The sequence below is a fragment of the Erinaceus europaeus genome, chromosome 13, assembly GCF_950295315.1.
Source record: "Erinaceus europaeus chromosome 13, mEriEur2.1, whole genome shotgun sequence".
Taxonomy (NCBI): domain Eukaryota; kingdom Metazoa; phylum Chordata; class Mammalia; order Eulipotyphla; family Erinaceidae; genus Erinaceus; species Erinaceus europaeus.
Genome location: NC_080174.1, coordinates 13889890 through 13911850, shown reverse-complemented (window position 1 = coordinate 13911850; position 21961 = coordinate 13889890). Strand labels below are relative to the sequence as shown.

At 41.2% G+C, this 21961-nt stretch overlaps 1 protein-coding gene across 1 annotated transcript in view; it reads right to left on the bottom strand.

Moving 5' to 3' along the window:
• Positions 1 to 958: 958 nt before the first annotated feature.
• Positions 959 to 21961, bottom strand: part of LATS1 (large tumor suppressor kinase 1) — a 52162-nt gene continuing 31159 nt past the window's right edge. Inside the window, exons 4-8 of the mRNA XM_016185337.2 lie at positions 18939 to 20428; positions 15637 to 16219; positions 11275 to 11457; positions 9007 to 9113; positions 959 to 4672 (exon numbers count right to left, since the gene is read on the bottom strand). Of these exons, the coding sequence (XP_016040823.1) occupies positions 4163 to 4672; positions 9007 to 9113; positions 11275 to 11457; positions 15637 to 16219; positions 18939 to 20428 (2873 nt within the window). The 3' untranslated portion in view covers positions 959 to 4162. The remainder of the gene's footprint in view (positions 4673 to 9006; positions 9114 to 11274; positions 11458 to 15636; positions 16220 to 18938; positions 20429 to 21961) is intronic.

Genomic DNA, 21961 nt, shown 5'->3' with positions numbered 1-21961 from the left:
GACTGGCTCTGATGAGCCGAGAGATGACCATCATTTATTAGTTACTTACCCCACAGGTTTCTTCATTGGAAGCACACTACAATGGAGAAAGAGGCAGAGGTGACCCAAACTTGCTGTAGATGTGGGTTGGCAACAAAGATGTGATATGAAGCCAGCAAATGACAGTGTAGACAGCTTTTACAACGTAACGCCAAGCTACAAATGTACTATACATGTGCACGGAGTGCACACTTTCACACTGTGTATCACATTTTCATGTTTTGTTTTGTCATCCCCCCCCTTTTCTTTTTTGCCATTGGCAGTTTCAATTCATAGTCAACTTTTAGATAAAAAGAGCCCCCAGTACTGAAGCTTCGTCCAGTGCAGTCGGACTCCTGTGAGGTGTACAGGTGTCAGGTGAACCTGACATATACACAAGAAAGCAGGCACTCTCCCAGGTGAGCTAGTCCACTGGCCCAATCTCTATTTCTTTTTAAGAATTATTTGTTTTAAGGTTTATTTATTTAGAGAGCACAAGAGGAGACCACACTGGTGCATCACTCTGGCACATGCAATACCAGGGACTGAGCTTGGGACCTTATGTTTGAGAATCCAGTACTTTATCCGCTGAGCCACCTCCTGGGCCACAAAAATTTGTTTATTTATTTATTATTATTCTACTAGAGCATTGCTCAGCTCTGGCTTATGGTGGTGGGGAACTGAACTTGGGACTTTGGGAGCCTCAGGCATGAGAATCTCTTTGCATAACCATTATGCTGTCTACCCTCTGCCCAGCCCCCTTTTTATTTATTTATGAGAGAGGAGGGGGAAAGGGAAAGACAGCACTACTCTGAAAAGTGTAACGTTGGGGATTGAACTCAGGACCTCATTCTTGAAAATTCACTGTTATCGACTATGCCGTCTCCTGGGTTGCAACTTTATCTTTATTTTTGTAAACAGTTTTTTTAAATACTTTATATTTGCATAACTATTATGCTATCTACCCCAGTCTATGTATTTCATTCTAATGAGAGGGAGAGACAAAGAACCAGAGCACTATTCAGCTCTGGCTGATGGTGGGGTTGGGGATTGAATCTGGGGCCTCAGAGCCTCAGGCATGGAGTCTTTTTTTTGTGTAATAACCATTATCCTGCGTCCTCAAGTTTATTTTGTTTTTAAAATGACTTATTTATTTATTCAATAGACAGAGGAGGAAGAGAAGAGAGAGAACCACAGTATCACTCTTGCACATGTGATGACTAGGCCTAAACTTGGGACTTCATGCTTGAGAATCCAACACTTTGTCCCCTGCACCATCTCCTGGACCACCCATTGTATTTCCTATCAAGTCACTACACACAGTTTTTATCATCAACTACTTAGGACCACGACATCTACCCATCACTGTACAGACCAAACCTGAAACCACACTGCCAACCAGTCATTTTATCTTTCTACATGACAAGATTGTTTTATAGCCAATTAACTAGATGGCAAAGATGCTTGTGGCAAAGAACTTAGAATAACTCTATCTGACCTGACCAGCAAGAGAGAGGCATTCATAGTTATCTTACTATATGGCACAGGCCTTTTCCATCACAAACCACCAGTGCTTATACAAGATGTGCTATGTACTTAGTAATAAATTTAAAGCAGAGTTCTCAGTGCAACATAATGTTTTTATATAACAGAGATCCTTAACCTAGACTTTGTGAATACTTCCAGTTCTTAAAACTGGACAGCAAAAAAATGTGAGTTTCATCAGATTCTTCAAACAACCAATGAGCCCCAAAAGTCCACCATTACTCTGAGATACACAGTGACTACAAGCAGAGATCTGAGAGAACTAATTAGAAAAGTGGCCAAGTATGAGTTAGTAAGTCTGCCCTCCCTCCAATTCAACTGGAAAAGCTTTATCTTTAATTATGTCAAAACATATGGTTTCCATTAGCTTTTTTCAAAGAAGGCTAAATTTTAAAACCAATAAAATGATGTCACCCATTCACAAATACTAAATTGTGACAAAACAATTCCCTACGAGTGGGGTTTAGGAAAAAAAGATTATCACTAGTCATTACTATTGTCAGTGCCTCTTCCACTTCCTAAAAAGATTCTGGTGTGAAAATATAAGCATTCCTTAAAATTTAAGCATGATCTATAACAGGTATTAACAGCAATGCTGAAAAACAAAGTATTATTTAACCTTAAATACGCTAGGAGGATTTGAGTTTGCTTTTTTTTTTATTTTTTAGTGATTTTTTAAATATTTATTTCCTTTTGTTGCCCTTGCTGTTTTATTGTAGTTATTACTGTTGTCGTCGTCATTAGATGGGACAGAGAGAAATGGAGAAAGGGAAAGACGGGGGGGGGGGGGGGGGGGGAGAAACACCTGCAGACCTGCTTCACCGCTTGTGAAACGATTCCCCTTGCAGATGAGGAGCCGGGGGCTCAACCGGGATCCTTACGCCTAACCTGCTGTGCTACTGCCAGACTTCCCCTGGATTTGAGTTTTCTACAACCACTATGTAACTTCATTTACAGCCACCTTAAATAAGAGTTAAAGAATAAGATTTTTACCAATTAATATGCTCTTAGGTAAAATATTGACAGCAGTCACATTTTTCATTTTAGTAATTCATGCTCACATCACTGATTTCTTTTTTTAATTAATTGATTATTTTTTTATTATTGGGTAGAAACAGAGAGAAACTGAGAAGAGAGGGGAGATAGAGAGGGAGAGTAACGGAGAGACACCTGCAGCCCTGCTTCACCACTCGTGAAGATTTCCCCTTGCAGGTGGGGACCAGGGGCTTGAACCCAGGTCCTTGTGCACTGTAGTGTGTGCACTTAACCAAGTGTGCTACCACCTGGCCCCCACATCACTGGTTTCTAAAAGAAAACCTGTAACATTTCTGATAAGATCATCAAAACTGTTCCTACACAGAAAAAAATACTTTTCGACCGAGTGCCCACAAATATCTAATCAATGTTTCAAATAAAACTAGAAATACTTTCTGTGCTTTGAATGGTGATTTTCTTTCCAAGTAGAAATATCAAACATCTTAGGTTCTATTATCAAATTCTGATCTATGGCAGATTTTTTTTCCCTTTTAAAATGAAAGCAGCATTAAAAATATCAATAGAGAAATAAAATTGGGAGTGCTTTAGTTTTTTTCAAAGTCAGTTAATTCTTTAGAAGTAAAAGCTAGAATATTGGGTGTTGGGGGGGGATAAACAAGCATTATTTTTCCTCCTGATGAACATGTTTCAACCCTGTATTTCATAGTTCCAAAGTGTAAGTTATGCCACCATGGTTTAATGTCGACAGCTTTTTCATATTACAAACAAGGTTCTAGGAGGGGAAAATAAGAGCTCTGTAAATACAAGATATGTTTCATATTTGGTTAAAGCAAGATAAAACTAAAACTGTCTTTCAAGAAATTCTTTTTAAAAATTATTTCAGCATATGTACAAATAGATACCAGGCTTCTCCTTTTAAACAAAGCACTGTTTTTAAGTACTTTAAGTACCAAGAACTGACTAAATATTCAGTTCATAATTTACTTTTTTTAAACAATTTTTTTCTACATTACTGATTTCAAAAAGCTGGAATAAATTAACATTTTAAAAGGATCTCCCGTAATTGAGGAACATAAATAGTGTACACAGAGCACACGTGGCTCTGTCATGTTTGCATGATTTAGGAACATGAAATAGTGTACACAGAGCACACATGGATCTGTCATGTTTGCATGACTGAGGAACATAAAATAGTGTACACAGAGCACACATGGCTCTGTCATGTTTGCATGATTGAGGAACATGAAATAGTGTACACAGAGCACACATGGCTCTGTCATGTTTGCATGATTTAAGAACATAAATAGTGTACACAGAGCACACATGGCTCTGTCATGTTTGCATGATTTAGGAACATAAATAGTGTACACAGAGTACACATGGCTCTGTCATGTTTGCATGATTTAGGAACATGAAATAGTGTACACAGAGCACACATGGCTCTGTCATGTTTGCATGATTGAGGAACATAAAATAGTGTACACAGAGCACACATGGCTCTGTCATGTTTGTATAATTTTATTCGCAGAGCCTTAAAAAAAACCCTGGGTTTTTCTTCTTCTTCTTTTTTTTTTTTTTTACAAATCCACATCACAACTATATGCTAAACATAAACTAGATCACGATTTTTTATCTCTGAGCCTGTGTGCTGATCATCTTCATCTGACTGTTGCTCTAAGCCTTGTGATTTAATATATTCAAATTCAATGGGCTTTGGATAATTATATGGATAACCATTGTCATCAAAAAATCTCCGAAAGGTAAATTCATAGAAAGCATGTTCAGGGTGCTTCCCATTTTTATACCATCCGTTGAGAGTGTCACTGACATTTTCTTCTTCATTATCATCACTCCATAACTTATCGGGATCCACAGGATCAAAATTCGATGTATCTGTTGGATGTGTGATTTTAGGAATGTATGAAGCAGACTGCTGTCTCAGGTCACTGGAGAAATCAATTGTTTTAAAAAATGGATGAGCTTTTATTTCATCAGCACCATTCTTGCCCAAGCGATCTTCTGGTCCTCGGCAAAGTTTAATAATAAGATCAGATGCTTCAGGACTCAGCTTCGCTTGTGGCGGAATGTGAAGAGATGTTTGCCAGTTGATAACCTTAAATGGAAATTTATAGAAATTAGAAGGAAAAACTGAATATGAGAAATAAAATTGCTCTATATTTGCCAAAAAGTCTAATGAACTTATTTTCCTTTCTCTTTTCTTTCTCTCTCTCTCTCCCCCCTTTTGTTGCCCTTATTGTTTTATTGTTCTAATTATTGTGGTTATTGACGTCGTCGTCGTTGGATAGGACAGAGAGAAATGGAGAGAGGAGGGGAAGACAGAGAGGGGGAGAGAAAGACAGACACCTGCAGCCCTGCTTCACCACTTGTGAAGCAACCCCTCTGCAGGTGGGGAGCCGGGGCTCAAACCGGAATCCTTACGCAGGTCCTCGAATTTTGCACCACCTGTGCTTAACCTGCTGCATTACAGCCCGACCCCCTCTTCTTTTTTAAACCAGAGTTCTGTTAAGAGCTGGGGTATCCTGCTACCAGGATTTAAACTTAGAGCTGCAGAGCCTCAGCCATAGTCTTTTTTTTTTTTTTTTGTATAGACATTATGTTATCTCCCCTGCCTCCCTTAGGTAAGTTTTTACTATTTTCTTTTTGTTGCTATATTGCACTGGCCAAGACTACCAGAACTATGCTAAATATGATCAGAAAGAATAAACATCCTGGGGAGTCGGGCGCTAGCGCAGTGGGTTAAGCGCACGTGGCACAAAGCTCAAGGACCTACATAAGGATCGTGGTTCAAGCCCCCGGCTCCCCACCTACAGGGGAGTCGCTTCACAGGCGGTGAAGCAGGTCTGCAGGTATCTATCTTTCTCTCCCCCTTTGTCTTTCCCTCCTCTCTCCATTTCTCTCTGTCCTATCCAACAACAAGGACATCAATAACAACATTAATAACTACAACAATAAAACAACAAGGGCAACAAAAGGAAATAATAAAAAAAAAAAAAGAAGAAACATCCTTGTCTTGTTCTGAGAGTCCTCAATTTTTCCACACACACGCCCACATATACTCACATACACATAAGTGTATTCTGTGTACATACTTATCAAAGTAAAATTTAGCCACTTTTAGACAAACAACTCTGACATTGCCAGTAGACCTTTACTAAAAGTGGATCATGACACCCTGCATGGGGAGATGAGAGGTTGTGACTGTGTTAAAGAGTATATTGTGGGAGTCAGGCGGTAGCGCAGTGGGTTAAGCGCAGATGGCGCAAAGCGCAAGGACCAGCGTAAGGATCCCGGTTCCAGCCCCCAGCTCCCCACCTGCAGGGGAGTCGCTTCACAGGTGGTGAAGCAGGTCTGCAGGTGTCTATCTTTCTCTCCCCGCCTTCCCCTCTCTCTCCATTTCTCTGTCCTATCCAACAACAATGACATCAATAACAACAACAATAACTACAACAATAAAACAAGGGCAACAACAGGGAATAAATAAATAAATAAATAGATTTTTAAGTATATTGTAGGGACCAGGAGGTGGCATACCTGGTTAAGCGCACACATTACAGTACACAAGGACCCAGGTTCAAGTCCCTGATCCCCACCTGCAGGGGGGGGGCAGCTTCTCGAGTGAAGAAGGGCTGAACGTATCTCTGTCTGTCTCTTTCCCTATCTCCTTCTTCCTTTCAGAGTTTCTCTTTATCTAATAAATAAATTAATAATAAAAATTAAAAGAGTATATTGTATACCATTAACCCTCAATAAAATAAAAAAGAAACCAAAAAAAAAAAAATGATGCACATGGCAAAACATTTACTACCCACAAGAGCTATCTCATGGACCCTAAAAGACATTCTAAAGGAAGTTTTAAATATATTAAATGAAGCACAGTTACAAGATTAGTTACAATTTATGGAGTAGGTGAGCCTCTTAGAAAGCATACTATCAGGAGTCGGAGGTAGCACAACAGGTTAGGCACAGGTGGCAAAAAGCGCAAGGACTAGCGTAAGGATCCCGGTTCAAGCCCCTGGCTCCGCAGTTGCAGGGAGTCGCTTCACAAGCGGTGAAGTAGGTGTACAGCTGTCTCTCTTTCTCTCCTGCTCTCTGTCATCCCCTCCTCTCTCAATTTCTCTCTGTTCTATCCAACAATGACAACAACATCAACAATAACTACAACAATAAAATAACAGCAACAAAAGGAAATAAATAAAAAAAAGACTAGGAAAAAAAAAAGAAGAAAGAAAGCATACTATCTCAGAATACTCTTAAAGAACAACTAACAATCAGCAACCGGAGGTGCCTGTGGAAGACACCCAGATGGAGTGGAACGACATTCCAGACGGAGGATATGACATGAGCAAAGCAGCAGAGGAAGAAGACAAATTGGAATTTTTACTTACAGACTAGGGAACCACTAACAGGTGTTTGTTTTTGCTTCCCAGAAGTGTTACAGGCCACTAGAGCATTTGAAATGGCACAGTATATGGTCCAAATTATGGACAGCTTTCCATTTAAGTGTCAGAGACAATTCTAAGTGCAGAAATAAATGTTTAATTCTATTACAAATACATACATATATATATATGTTTAATTCTGAGGCTAGACTATACAAAGGAGACAGAGCCAGGAGATAGTAATAGACAGAGTCAACTGGAGTAAATCTTCAGACTATATTAAAGACTCATAAGAATAAAGTGTAAGAACAGGATATGAGTGTGATGATGGAGACTTGAATTTATGCATGAAATTTTTGTTTGCGTCCTAACAGATTAATTCTTCTTACCACCAGTAATTCACTCGGGCTTCATACCTTCATAACTGCACTGCTCCTGGAGGATTTTTTATTTTCCTTCTTCAGATATAGAGTGGAAAGCCGAGGGGAGGGAGTACAGACACCATCGCAGTGTCTCACCACTTGTGAAGTTTTCCCTTTGGAATTTGTACCCATATGGTGACCAGGGGCTTGAACCCAAGTCCTCACATGGTAATACGTACTCATCTCCTGACCCTCTCATTCTTTGATTCTTTTTAAAAAATATTTTTTATTTTGGATAGAGACAGAAAGAAATTAAGAGGGGAAGGGAGATAGAGAGGGAGAAATACCTGCAGCATTGCTCACCTGGACCTGAGGCTTTCCCTCTGCAGGTGGGGGCAAGGGGCTTGAACCTGGGCACACAGTAATGTGTGTGTGCTCAACCAGGTGCAACACCATTCAGTCCCATTCTTTTTTTTTAATGCACGCTTTTTAATTTTTTAATTATATTTATTTATTGGATAGAGACAGCCAGAAATCGAGAGGGAAGGGAGTGATAGGGAGAGAGACAGAGAGACACCTGCAGCCCTGCTTCACCACTTGTACAACTTTCCCCCTGCAGGTGAGGACCGGGGACTTGAACCCGGGTCCTTGTGCACTGTGACATGTGCACTCAACCAGGTGCGCCACCACTAGGCCCCTAGTCCCTCATTCTTTATTTTTGGATTAGGATGTTCTAAGTAAAGAACTGATGAAATTACATCATAGAGACGTCGTGACAATTTTGTTTGTGGAGCTATAGCCTCACACACATACAAAATTTCACTGCTCCCAGGCCACTTTTCATTCAGATAGATACGGGGGGTGGTGGGGGTGGTGCAGGTGGTGGTGTACCTGGTCAAGTGCACGCATTACAATACATAAGGACCCAGGTTCAAGCCCCTGGTTCCCACCTGCACGGGGAAAGCTTCACAAGCGGTGAAGCAGGACTGTAGGTGTCTGTCTCTCTCCCTCTCACCTCCCCATCCCCTCTCAATTTGTCTCTGTCTCTATCCAATAATAAATAAATAAAAATATTTACGGGAGTTGGGCGGTAGCACAGTGGGTTAAGCACACGTGGTGCAAAATACAAGGACCGGCTAAGGATCTCGGTTCGAGCCCCCAGCTCCCCACCTGCAGGGGAGTCGCTTCACAGGTGGTGAAGCAGGTCTGCAGGTGTTTATCTTCCTCTGCCCTTCTGTCTTTGCCTCCTCTCTCCATTTCTCTCTGTGCTATCCAACAACAATGACGTCAATAACAACAACAATAATAACTACAACTCTAAAAACAACAAGGGCAACAAAAGGGAAAATAAATAAATAAATATTTAAAAAATATATTTACCAAAAAAACTGATTAAAAAAAAAAAGAAAGGCGGAGAGGAAGAAACAGAGGAGAGCTTCCTCTCGTGCCAGGGTCCGGGGGACCAGTGCCTGAATCAGGTGAGGTGTGCGCCATGTAGGTGAGCTCTCTCTGTCCCTATGACAATTCTTTTTCTTTTTTATCAGAGCACTCCTCAGCTCGGATTATGGTAGTGTGGGGGACTGAACCTGGGAGTTTAGATCCTTGGGCATCAAAGTCTTTTGCAGCGCTACAGTGTTGTCTCCTCAGCCATGACAATTCTCTTAGTATAGACTCTATCCCCTTACCTTCAGTTGTGTTTCTAGTGGAGTTTGTGCCAAGAAAGGGGGTTGTCCCACCAGCATTTCAAAAAGAATTACACCAACACTCCACCAGTCACATAACTGTGTATAGCCTAAAATAAGAGGTGAGAGTTAGTTATTGATAAACACTTTTAAAAAATGCTCAGACAATATAATCAAAATGAATATTAAGACAGATAGACTGCTGAGACTTTTTTTTTTTTTTTACCTCCAGGGTTATCGCTGGGGCTCTGTGCCTACATTAGGAATCCACTGCTCCTGGAGGCTATTCCCCCACCTTTTTTTTTGTTGATGCCCTTGTTGTTTATCGTTGTTGTTGGATAGGACAGAGAGAAATCGAAAGAGGGGAAGACAGAGGAGGAGAGAAAGACAGACACCTGCAGACCTGCTTCACCACTCATGAAGCGACCCCCTGCAGGTGGGGAGACAGGGGCTCCAACTGGGATCCTTGCACCAGTCCTTGCATTTCATGCCATGTGTGCTTAATTCGCTGGGCTATTGCCCGGGCCCTAATACTTTTATTATAAACTTAAAAGTTAATTCATGTAAATCTGTATTTTAGAATTAGTATAAGTAATTTCAATTGGTGTAAAGATCTAGAGAGATTATTTTTAAGTGGTCTGGGAGGTGGCACTGTGGATAAAGCATTGTACTCTCAAGCATGAGGTTCTGAGTTCAATCCCTGGCAGCACATATGCCAGAGAGATATATGGTTCTTTCTCCTCCTTTCTTCTTCATGAATAAATAACTAAAATCTTAAGAGAGAGAGAGAGAGATTATTTCTACTACTAGATCATCATGTTAAGCTCTGACTTACGGCAGCATTGGCAACTGGACCTTGAAGCTTAGAGCCTCTGGCATGAAACCCATTTGAATAATCATGGAGCTGTCGCCCAGTCCCATTTCTTAATTAACTTTATATTATTTATTGGGTAGTTAGAAATCAGGCCAGGGGCTTGAACCTGGGTTCTTGTGCATTATAACATGTGTGCTCAATCAGTTGCACCAGCGCCTGGCCCCCAATTTTTTTTTTTTAATTTTATTTACTTACACATGAGAAAGCTAAAAAAGAGACAGAATCAGACATCACTCTGGCACATGTGCTAGTGGGGGTTGAACTCAGGACCTCATGCTTGAGAGTCCAATGCCTTATCTACTGCACCACCTCCCGAACCACTTTTTTTCTTCTAATTTTCAACCTGATGTTCTACTGGGATTCACTACATCAAGCTAACTTTTTCAGACAGAGAGCTTGAGAGACAGAGAGTGGGGAGAAAAAAACAACACTGAAGCTTCCTTCAATGAAGTGGAGGCTAGGTTTAAGCCTGGCTCTCAACAAATGACAAAGCAACACACTATCCAAGTGAATTATTTTATTGGTCCAAGATTATTAAAGATTTTATTCTATCTAAACATGTAAGTGAATTTTTTTTCTTTTTTTTTTTTTGGGTAGGATAGAGAGATATTGAGAGGGGAGGGGAAGATAGAGAGGGACAGAGAAAGAGACACCTGCAGATCTAATTCACCACTTTTGAAGTGACCCCCCTGCAGCTGGGAGCTGGGGACTCGAACCAGGATCCTTGCACAGATCCTTGCACTTAGTGCTACGTGCACTTAATCTGCTGCGCTACAACCCACCACCCCCCCCTTTAAGATTTATTTATTTGGGGAGGAGGCCAGTGGGGCACTGGGTTATGAACACAAAGTACAAAGTGCAAGGAGCTGCACAAGCATCCCAGCTCAAGCCCCCAGCTCCTCACCTGCAGGGAGGTTGCTTCACGAAGCAGGTCTGCAGATGCCTTACTCTCTCCTCCTCTTTATCCTCCCCTCCCGACTCAATTTCTCTCTGTCTTATCAAAAAAAAAAAAAAAAAAAAATGGCTGCAACATCAGTGGATTCATAGTGCAGGCACCAAGCCCCAGTGATAACCCTGGAGGCAAAAAAAAAAAAAAAAAAAATGTTTTGTGAGAGGAAAGAGAGAACCAGAGCATCACCCTGGCATATGATGCCAAGGACTGAGCATGGAACCTCATGCTTGAGGATTCAACACTTTATATCCTTTGAACCACTTCCCAGGCTTCATGAATGAGTTTCACATGAGACAGAGTGAGTGAGAAGTCAGAGAGCACTATTCTGGCATATGCAATGCCCGGGATTGAACTGGGAAACTCAAGCAGGCAACGCCAATGTTCTTCCAGTTAAGCCATTTCCCCAGCCATCTCACAGAGATTATTTATGAAACAAATGTTTGACCTGTCCGTAACAAGACTTCTGGTGCAATGTAATTAGGAGTCCCAACCAAGGAGTGTGCTAGACATCGCTGGTGCTGGCGTGCAGCTCTCCGCTCCAGTGGCTTCAGTCTGTCTCCGCATCGACAGTTAGAGGGGTCACCCCATTCATTACTGAAATCCATGCTGTCTTGTCGTGGATGGTCACCTGCATTGTAAAACAAGGCAGTGAAAACAGTAAGAATGAGAGTAAACCTAAAGTGGACCTAAGACATTTTTGTTCGGAGTTAACAAGCTAAGATACTACAAAGACCAAGTCACTGACTGTTCTTATTACAGACTAGTGCCAACAGGACAAAAACTTATTTTAGGTTGCTGAGGCTTCACTGCTTTGATCTGACTTTTTTTCAAAGAGAAAGAGAGGGAGAAATGGAAAGATACCACAGTACTGAAGATTCCTCCAGGATGATGGGGCTGAGGTCCAGCAAAAGTTTTTGCACGAAGAAAAATCTAAGATTTAGTAATTTATTCAATGTTAAATGATAATCAAAGTCATGGTAGATAGAATTAAGAATTTTGTCATTCAGGCTGTTCTCTACTGCTGCTTTGGACAAACTTTCAAACAAATTGAGTTTTTATGCATTCAAAAAAAAAAAAAAATGACAGGGAGCTGGATGGTAGTGCAGCGGGTTAAACGCACATGGCGCAAAGCACAAGGACCGGCATAACAATCCCAGTTTGAGCCCCCAGCTCCCCACCTGCAGGGGGGTCGCTTCACAAGTGATAAAGCAGGTCTGCAGGTATCTATCTTTCTCTCCCCCTCTCTGTCTTTCCCTCCTGTCTCCATTTCTCTCTGTCCTAGCCAACAACAATATCAATAACAGCAACAACAACTACAACAATAAAACAACAAGGGCAACAAGAGGGAATAAATAAAATATTAAAAATATATATTAAAAATAATGACAGGTAACTACATGGTAACATTTCTAATTAAAATATATATTAAAAAATAAAAAATAATAACAGATAACCAGATGGTAACATTTCTAATTAAAAACAGGAAAGCCTGGGGAGTAGGGCAGTAGCGCAGTGGGTTAAGGACAACACAAGAACCGGCGTTAAGGATCCCGGTTCAAGCCCCCGGCTTCCCACCTGCAGGGGAGTCAATTCACAAGCAGTGAAGCAAGTCTGCAGGAGTCTATCTTTCTCTGCCCCTCTCTGTCTTCCCCTTCTCTCTCCATTTCTCTCTGTCCTGCCCAACAATGATGACATCAATAATTGCAACAATAAAACAACAAGGGCAACAAAAGGGAATAAATAAATAAATACATAAATAAACCAGGAAAGCCTGAAGGGGGAGCAGGAATATGGGAAGAAATTAACAGACATGTATTGGCATTGTTAAATTTCAAAGGCCTATTAGAAATCCACAGAAAAGGGAAAGGCCATTTCTGGAAACAGGTCATTTGGAAGTCACTGATAACAGAAAGCCACAACTAGATGAAATCACCTGGAAAAATATATATGAAATTCACTTAATTGTAATGATCATCTAGGATGTCTGATTATAATAGTTTCCAGAGTTGGGGGTGTAGTTTAGAGAGACAGTGCATTCCTCACATGTTATGAGACCTTGGGTCTGATCCTAGGGAATCTAAACAAAAAGCAAAAACAGCCAAAAATAACATGATTTCTACTCGGTAGTGGTGGAAATTTTTCAATCAAAAGACTTTTTTTTTTTTTATAAAGACTATTTTTTTAATATTTATTCCCTTTTTTAACCCTTGTTGTTTTTATTGTTGTAGTTATTATTGATGTTGTTGGATAGGACAGAGAGAAATGGAGAGAGACGGGGAAGGCAGAGAGGGGGAGAGAAAGATAGACACCTGCACACCTGCTTCACCGCCTGTGAAGCGACTCCCCTACAGGTGGGGAGCCGGGGGCTGGAACTGGGATCCTTATACGGGTCCCTGCGCTTTGTGCCACCTGCGCTTAACCCGCTGCGCTACAGCCCGACTCCCTCAAAAGACTTTCTAGCCTCAGTGTTGAACACTCAAGCATCAGGTCCTGATTTTGATCCCTGGCATTACATGTGCCAGAGTTGTACTCTGGTTCTAGTTTCCTCTCTCATAAATTAGTTAATCTTTCCAGATAGAGGGTGAGACAGAGAAGGAGAAACAAAGAACAGAGGTGCGATACCACGGCCCCACTCCACTGCTTATGAAGTATCTCCTATACACAGCGCTGCCCTGGGGTGGCCAAGGGTTTGAACCCACATCCTCATGCACAGTAGTGTGCACAGTAGTAAGCTGTCTCCTTGCCATGAAGAATCACATTTTTAGAGCACTAAGCAAGTCGGAAGAATCTGGAGACATATCAGATGACATCACACTAGGCACTGAGTAGATTCAGGAGTCTCAGCTCCAGCCATTCAGTGTCAACCTGCTGTACTCACTTTGTAATACTCGCTGAGGGTTGTCTGAGCATTCAGTCAGAATTGGGCAAAACGCCAAGTGCTAGTCTATAATCAACAAATGTACGACTGCATGCCTTACACTTCCACCAGTACCTGAAAGGGTCTTGGCGAGGCGGTGTGGTGTAGTAGACTAACAGATGGGGCCTATAATCAGACAGAGCTGGGTTCAAAGTCTAGGCCATATTTTCAGTCTGACTTTTGACAATTACTCTACCTATCCAAGACTTAGTATCTTTATCTTGTCTCACAAAGACTATAAGAGGGTTAAATAGAACCATATACATAAAGTGTTTAAATTTAAATAAGTTGTGAGGAAAATAATAAAATTATGGAACAATCATAGAGTGGCAACCGAAATAGCAGTGTAAATAAATATCATATGGGGGGCCAGGCAGTGGTGCACCTGGTCAAGCACACACATTACTTGAACCCAAGCCCTTGTGCGCTGATCCCTTCACGAGTGTGAAGCAGCGTCGCAGGTGCCTCTCTCACCTCCCTCCTCCTCAATTTCTGGCTGTCTCTATCCGATAGATAAATAAAGATAATTTCTTTAATTTTATTGATATATTATTAGAGACAGAGAAACTGAGAGGAGAGGGGGAACTAGAGAGGGAGAGAGACAGAGAGACACCTGCAGCCCTGCTTCACCACTCATGGAACTTTTCCCCTGCAGGTGGGGGCTGGGGGCTCAAACCCGGGTCCTTGCACATTGTAACATGTGCACTCAAACTAGGTGCACCACCACCTGGCCCCAAATAAAGATAGTTTTTAAAAAATTATATATAGGAGTCGGGCAGTAGTGCAGCAGGTTAAGTGCAGGTGGCGCAAAGTGCAAGGACCGGCATAAGGATCCTGGTTCAAGCAGCCAAAATAGCTCAGTTGGGAGAGCGTTAGACTGAAGGATCCTGGTTCAAGCCCCCGGCTCCCCACCTGCAGAGAAGTCACTTCACAAGCAGTGAAGCATGTCTGCAGGTGTCTGTCTTTCTCTCCCCCTCTGTCTTCCCCATCTCTCTCCATTTCTCTCTGTCCTATCCAGCAACGACAACATCAACAACAGCAACAATAACTACAACAATAAAACAACAAGGGCAACAAAAGAGAATAAGTAAATATTATATATATATATATATTTTTAATTATTATTTACTAATGAGAAAGAGAGAGAGAGAAAGAACCAGACATTACTCTGGTAACATGTGCTGCTGGGAATTGAACTCACGACCTCATACTTGAGGATCCAATGCTTTATCCACTGCACCAACCCCCAGACCATGGGACCTAAGCCTTTATAGTAGAGTAGGATGATGGTTTGGTCAAGGGTGAAAGGTATCAACAGCTACCTCGGGGAAATGTACAAAAATGTACCCTTGTGTCAACTACAGCTCTGTTACCCAACACTCCTTCAATAAGGTGATACTGAAGTTGGAAAAAAAAAAAAATTGGGAGACATAGTATTAATTGATAGACTAACCCATTTCAGAAATTATGCTGAGCAAGAGGAAAAATTCTCTATTGACTTATGAGTAAGAAAGAGAGAGAGAGAGAGAGAATGAGAACTAGAGCAACACTCCAGCACCTGCTGGATGCTGGGGATCAAGCTCTGGCCTTTATGCTTGAGAATACAACAACCCCATCCATCCACTGTGTCATTCTCTGGCCGCACCTGATATATTCCAAATGAACAAAATATAAAGAGGTTAATTTAAACACACTAATAATATTGAGAAATGATGGAATCTAACACACTTTTTCATCATACAAGTCTACATGTTTAAGAGATTTACTGGCATTTATCTAACAGTTTAGGCCTGAACTAGGACTTGGGCTCCCATCCAGCGATAATATCTATCATCTTATACTTTATTGCTTTAATAATAAATCATATGAACATTTTATCATTTTACTCACCACTCTGATAGTATTTAGAGTCATGTGTCCATCTGAAGCCAGTGCAGAGGCCAAAGTCAGTCAATTTAATGTGACCATCACGATCAATCAAAATGTTATCAGGCTTAATATCTCTATGAATAAAACCCATTTTATGGACACTTTCCACTGCACAAGTAAGTTCTGCTATGTAGAACCGTGCTAGCTTTTCCGAAAAGATCCCCATTCTAATTAACAGGCTCATCATATCACCCCCCGGAATATAGTCCATGACAAAGTATAAGTTGTCCTTATCTTGGAATGAATAATAGAGACGGACTACCCATTCGTTATCAGCTTCTGCCAGGATATCTCTCTCAGCTTTCACATGAGCAACTTGGTTTCGAAGCAAAACATCTTTCTTTCGAAGAGTTTTTGTTGCATACAAAGCTTTAGTATCTACTTTTCTTGCTAGACAAACTTCACCAAAAGCTCCTATTCCTAGTGTCTTTATCTTCACAAACATAGACTTGTCCATTTTAGCCCTCTTAAGGCGGATGTAATTAGACTCTTTTTGGCAAAGCATCTTTCTCATTTGATCCTGGGCGTCCTGAGATAATCCAACCTAGACAAATAAACTGAATGTTAAATGAGGAATTTTCTTCTGTATTGAATATTAAAGAAGTAGCTCAAAAAAAAAAAAATCCAGGCATATGTTTAGAGGTTAAATGCAAAATAATTTTTAATAAGGCATGTTAGAGATCTAGAATGTATTTCAGAGAAAATTAATTATCAGAAGTGCAGCTTACGGAATAGTTAACAGGATATAAAAGGTGAGTCTAGATGCAGATTCTGCAGTGGAAAGCAAGGACTCCAGAGGTCAGCTTTCTATTCCTCTCTGATGCACTCCCAGAAGAGTTCCCAATGTGCAGTAGCCAAGTCTCTGTTCACATGCACCCTCGTAGAACTCTCTTCATGCAAATTCATCCCAAATTCCATGACTGCACTGCCTTCTGCTTCTCTTGTGGAATGCCTGGCCTCAATATTCATCTTTCTATTTTATCCTTCATGAAAGAATTTCTTTCATCCCAGACTTGTTTATTCTAAAAAGCAGATGTACCAAAAACAAAGGAATGTCAACTCTCACTAATGGTCTTTTACCTTGCTCAGGGCATGAGAGTAAGGGTAGAATTAGCTACCACTGCTGGAAAAAGAAAAAAAAAGTCTTCCATGACCTTATTTAGAAAGGGCAACTTGTTTGACTACATAGTATCTTTTAGATGTTTTGGAACCTTTCAAAGAACAGCTAGTGGGGCTTATGAAGATACCAAGACACAGATAAAAAGAGAGAAAAAAAAAAAAAAACTCCTAAGAAGACATGGAAAACCCAGATTTGGATAGAGATTTTTTTTGGGGGGGGGGGGCTAGTAATAAAGTATTTAAGGTTTAAAGTAGAAAAGGAATTTTGTTTATAAAGTAGTCTAATTCTAAAAATGCAAGACTAATTGAAATATAGTGACCTCATGCTTCTGTTAGGATGCGCAACTGCATGCAAAAATCTCTTAAGAAGGGTGGCATGCCAGGCTTAGTAGAGAACCATTTCTCTTAAAATCTTACTTGCCTACACAGTAATGGAGGCTACAGAAGTCAGCAAAGCTTCCAACACCATAAAAGCTTAAATCAGCTATTAGTGAAAGTGAAGAGGAAAAAGGAAAAATAAACTAAGAAAATACATATAGACAGACTTTAGTTAGAAATCTTAAGAGCTAACATATGGATAAGTCATACATGTTATCACAGTATTTCTCATTAACAAAATTCTCTTTACAGCATGAATAACAACTCCGTATTAGAGAAAAAAAAAGGCTCTCTCAAAGACTTAGGAAGGTTTTTTTGTTTGTTTGTTTGTTTTGTTTTTTACCAGAGCACTGCTCAGCTCTGGCTTATGATAGTGTGGGTGACTGAACCTGGGACTATTCAGCCTCAGCTATGAGAGTCTCTTTGCATAACCATTATGCTATCTACCCCTGCCCCAAGACATAGGGAGGTTTTTTTTTGTTTTTTTGTTTTTTTTTATTTAACCAAAGCACAGTTCAGCTCTGGCTTATGGTGGTGCAAGGGATTGAACCTGGGACTTTGGAGACTCAGGCATGAGAGTCTCTTTGCATAACCATTATGCTATCTACCCCTGCCTGACATAAGGAAGTTCTACCACAAATCTAAGCCTCTTCCTGGGAAGCTGGTGCAGAGGGAGTGTACCACATTTTCCTGTCTGAGAACCAACAAGTCACAGGTTCAGACGCCTGCCAGACCACATGCCAAAGGTGAGCAATGCTTTGGTTTCTTGCTGTCCTTCCTTTTCATAAAAATAAATAAAATCTTTACAATTGTAAGGATCTTGACTTTTACATAACAGATGTAAGGTTAGGAGATAAATCCCTGAAATGTAAACATAAGATAAAACTGTAATAATAATAACAGTATCAGCAGAATATCTAGTGAAGAGAAATATATGAAATTTCAAGATTAAACTAAACTAAAGGTTTACGTAGTCTCTTTTTAAAAAAATATTTTATTTATTAATGAAAAAGGAGGATAGAGAAAGAATCAGACATCACTCTGGTACATGTGCTGCTGGAGACTGAACTCAGGACCTCATGCTTGAGAGTCCTGTGCTTTATCCGCTATGCCACTTCCCAGACCACGTTTACTTAGTCTTATCTTTTAGTAATTTGATTAGATAATTTCAGCATATTTTTCCAAGACAATATAAAAATAAAACCAGGAGTAATAACTAAAGAGAGAAATATATCTCTGACAGGTTTGTTGTTTTAGACAGAGCACTGCTCAGCTCTGGTTTATGGTGGTGTGGAGGATTGAACCTGGGACTTTGAGTCTCTTTGCATAACCATTATGCTATCTACCCCTGCCCCTCTCTGACACTTTCTAATAAGTCCAATATAATAAATAAACCCACAACCCCCCCAAAAAAATACTTAAAAGTAAAAATAAATGTTTCATAAGTCTATCAGAAGAGACCCAACATTTCTGTCTTATTTTAAAACACTGTAAATATATATTTATATATATATAAAATATTTGCTTTATATAAAGGCATTATGTGCCCCTAAACAATACATTGCAAATGACACATTTTAAAAAATTTATTACTCTATTACAATAATTTCTAAGTAAATCCTGAAATGCTAAAATAGAATGATATAATAAAAATGCTTTCACGTTTATAGACCTCTAAATAATTAGAAACAGACTAAGCTGTCAAGAGGAAAGGAAAACAATTAAGTGCTATAAGAGAAACAGGTGGTCAACATAAATGGTTTTACCCGCATCATTTCATTCTCTAATTGTTTTTTTCGATGTAGACGCTGCTGATGAGACTTCAGGACGTTTTCTACATGCTGCTCCATAAAGAATTTAAATGCCTGAGGAGAATAACTCTGAATTCTAGACTCTCTTCGCTCTTCATCTTTCTTGTTTTTCCGGACGGTGATGGGTGAAGTTGTGATCTGTTTCTTTTCTTTATCCCCAGCATCAGCATTTTCATAACTTTTGTCCCCCTCATCTTCCTTGGGCAAGCTTGGCTGATCCTCTTTGCCTGGTTTAGGGACTGACTCATACGGAGGGAAAGGGGGGTTTTGATGTAGCAGGTGTTTTGGGTAGGGCGGAGGCGGACCTTGGTAGTTGGGCGCTTCAGCCACGGGTGGCATAACGGTCATATTTGCAGGGGGGCCCTCAGAAAAAGGACTAGGTTGAACAGTTTGAATTGGCTGCGGTAACCAAGAAGGGTGCGTAGGGGCTAAAGCAGTCTGTAGCTCTGGCTTTAATACACGTATACTTTTCACCGGCTGCTGGATAGGAGCCGGCGTAATAGCAGTGACTGTGGTAGCTGAAGACTGAGAATTAGCAGAGTGACTTGTTCTGCTCCCCAGTGGGTTATTAAAAGAATTTGACCTGACTGGTATGTTGGGCTGCCAGGTAGGCATATCGTGCCCACTGCTTGGGGACGACTGGGCTGGCGCAGAAGACGACTGAGGCCAGGCTGTCTGCAGTCCGGGTACAGTGATGTTATACAGCTCCAAGTTGTGACTGTTCCTGTTTGGCGCCATCAGAGACTGAGGAATGTTTCCGTTGGTGTATGACGAAGGGGCAGCAGATCCACCCGTCTGTAAAGCAGAAGCACTTTGCCCGTTAGTTGTGGACAGAGGGTACGGAGGGGGTGGCTGCCGACTCACGGTGCCAGAAGGAACATTCTGGTGTATCAGAAAGTCAGTCTGCCCACTACCGTTCTGAATTCCAGGTCTCCCTGAAGGAAAGTTGTATTTGTTAGAACTCTGCATGATGATTGGCTGTCTGCCAACAGGAACAGAACTAATGCCTCTTTGTCCTTGGCCAGCAGGGGATGTGTTAAGAGGGGGTGGCGGATAGCCCTCCTGCCAGGCTCCAGGTGGAACAGGAGAGATCCGAGGGATTGCGTAGTCCATGTTCCCAGAATAGCGCTTTGTTTGCGAAGTCGGTTCCCAGGAGGGAGGAGGTGGCGTGGTTCCTCTTGGGGGAGGAGTCTGGCCCCTTGGCGGTGGCGGGGGAGTGACACTCCTGACTTGGGGAGGCGGTGGGGGGTTCACTCTCTGCCCATTGCTAGGGTGGCCTTGAGCAAACGCTGTCAGACCAGATCCTGACAAAGGCCTTCCTACGTCTGTCTGCGAGTTGGGGCTATCCGGATGGTAGGCCACACTTTCTCCTAGGGGCCCTCCGTGCCTCTGAGGAGCTAAGGATTCCTTAGAACCTTTCCAGCTTTGTTTGCGGTTCACACTCCCTGTGGTTAGAAAGCAGAAGGGGAAAACATGTTAATTCTGCTATTACTAAAAGGCAAATTCACTTTCAAAAATCAGAAAAATCTAATTTCAGTAAGTATCCTTTTTTCCCATTTTTAATTTATTTTCCCTTTTGTTGCCCTTGTTGTTTTATTGTTGTTGTAGTTAATGTCATCGTTGTTGGATAGGACAGAGAGAAATGGAAAGAGGAGGGGAAGCCAGAGAGGGGAGAGAAAGACAGACACCTGCAAACCTGCTTCACCTCTTGTGAAGCGACTCCACTGCAGGTGGGGAGCCAGGGCTCGAACCTGGATCCTCATGCCGGTCCTTGTGCTTCGTGCCATGTGCACTTAACCTGTTGCACTACTGCCTGACCCCCAGTATCCTTGTTTTTTTTTTTTTTTTTACCTTTTGAAATCTTGGGTATTTTTTCTTGTTAAAACAGCTGTTTTGGGAGTCGGGCGGTAGCGCAGCGGGTTAAGTACACGTGGCGCTAAGCGCAAGGACCGGCATAAGGATCCTGGTTCAAGCCCCCGGCTCCCCACCTGCAGGGGAGTCACTTGACAAGTGGTGAAGCAGGTCTGCAGGTGTCTGTCTTTCTCTCTCCCCTCTGTCTTCCCTTCCTCTCTCCATTTCTCTCTGTCCTATCCAACAATGACATCAATAACAACAATAAGACAACAAGGTCAACAAAAGGAAATAAAGAAAAAAGAAAAAAAAAATCCAAAAAAAAAACCAGCTGTTTTACCAAAAGCAATTTGTAGAATCAAAAAACAACAGCCTTCAAGAAAATAGAATGATTCTAAAAAATTATATGAAATTACAAAAGACTACAAACAGCCAAAGCAATTCAAGAAAAAACAAACAAACAAACAAACAACAAGCAGCACTCCACAACAACAGGCATTTCAGCTCAGGAGATAGTGAAATGGATGCAGCACTGGACTCTCAGCATGAGGTCCCAGGTTGAACCCCTGGTAGCCATTCTACCAGAATGATGTCTGGTGTTCATTCTCATTCTCTCTCCTTCCCTTCCTCCCTCCCTCCTCATCTCTCATTACTAAATATTTTTTAAATTAAAAAAATAAGGGGATCAGGCAGTAGGCTGGTTAAGTGACAAGGACCCAGCTTCAAGCCCCTGGTACCTACCTACCTGCAGGGTAAAAGCTTCACAAGTGAAGCAAGTCTGCAGATGTGTCTCGGTCTCTTTCCCTCTCTATCTCCATCTCCCCTCCTCAATTTACCTCTTTAGCTAATAATAAATAAATATCGTTTTAAAAGTTTCAAAAAATAAAATAGGTATTAGAATAAAAATAGGCACTCAAGACTAGCAGAATAGAAATAAAGGGGCCAGAAATAAATCCACAGACATATATAACAAATGAGCCAAAACCAGAAATCAGAGAAAATAAGTTTTTTCAAAAAGAGGTGTAGAGAAAACTAGAGAATCACATATTTAAAAATAATGGGGGGAGGGGATTTGGGCGGTAGTGCGGTGGGTTAAGCGCAGGTGGCGCAAAGCACAAGGACCAGCA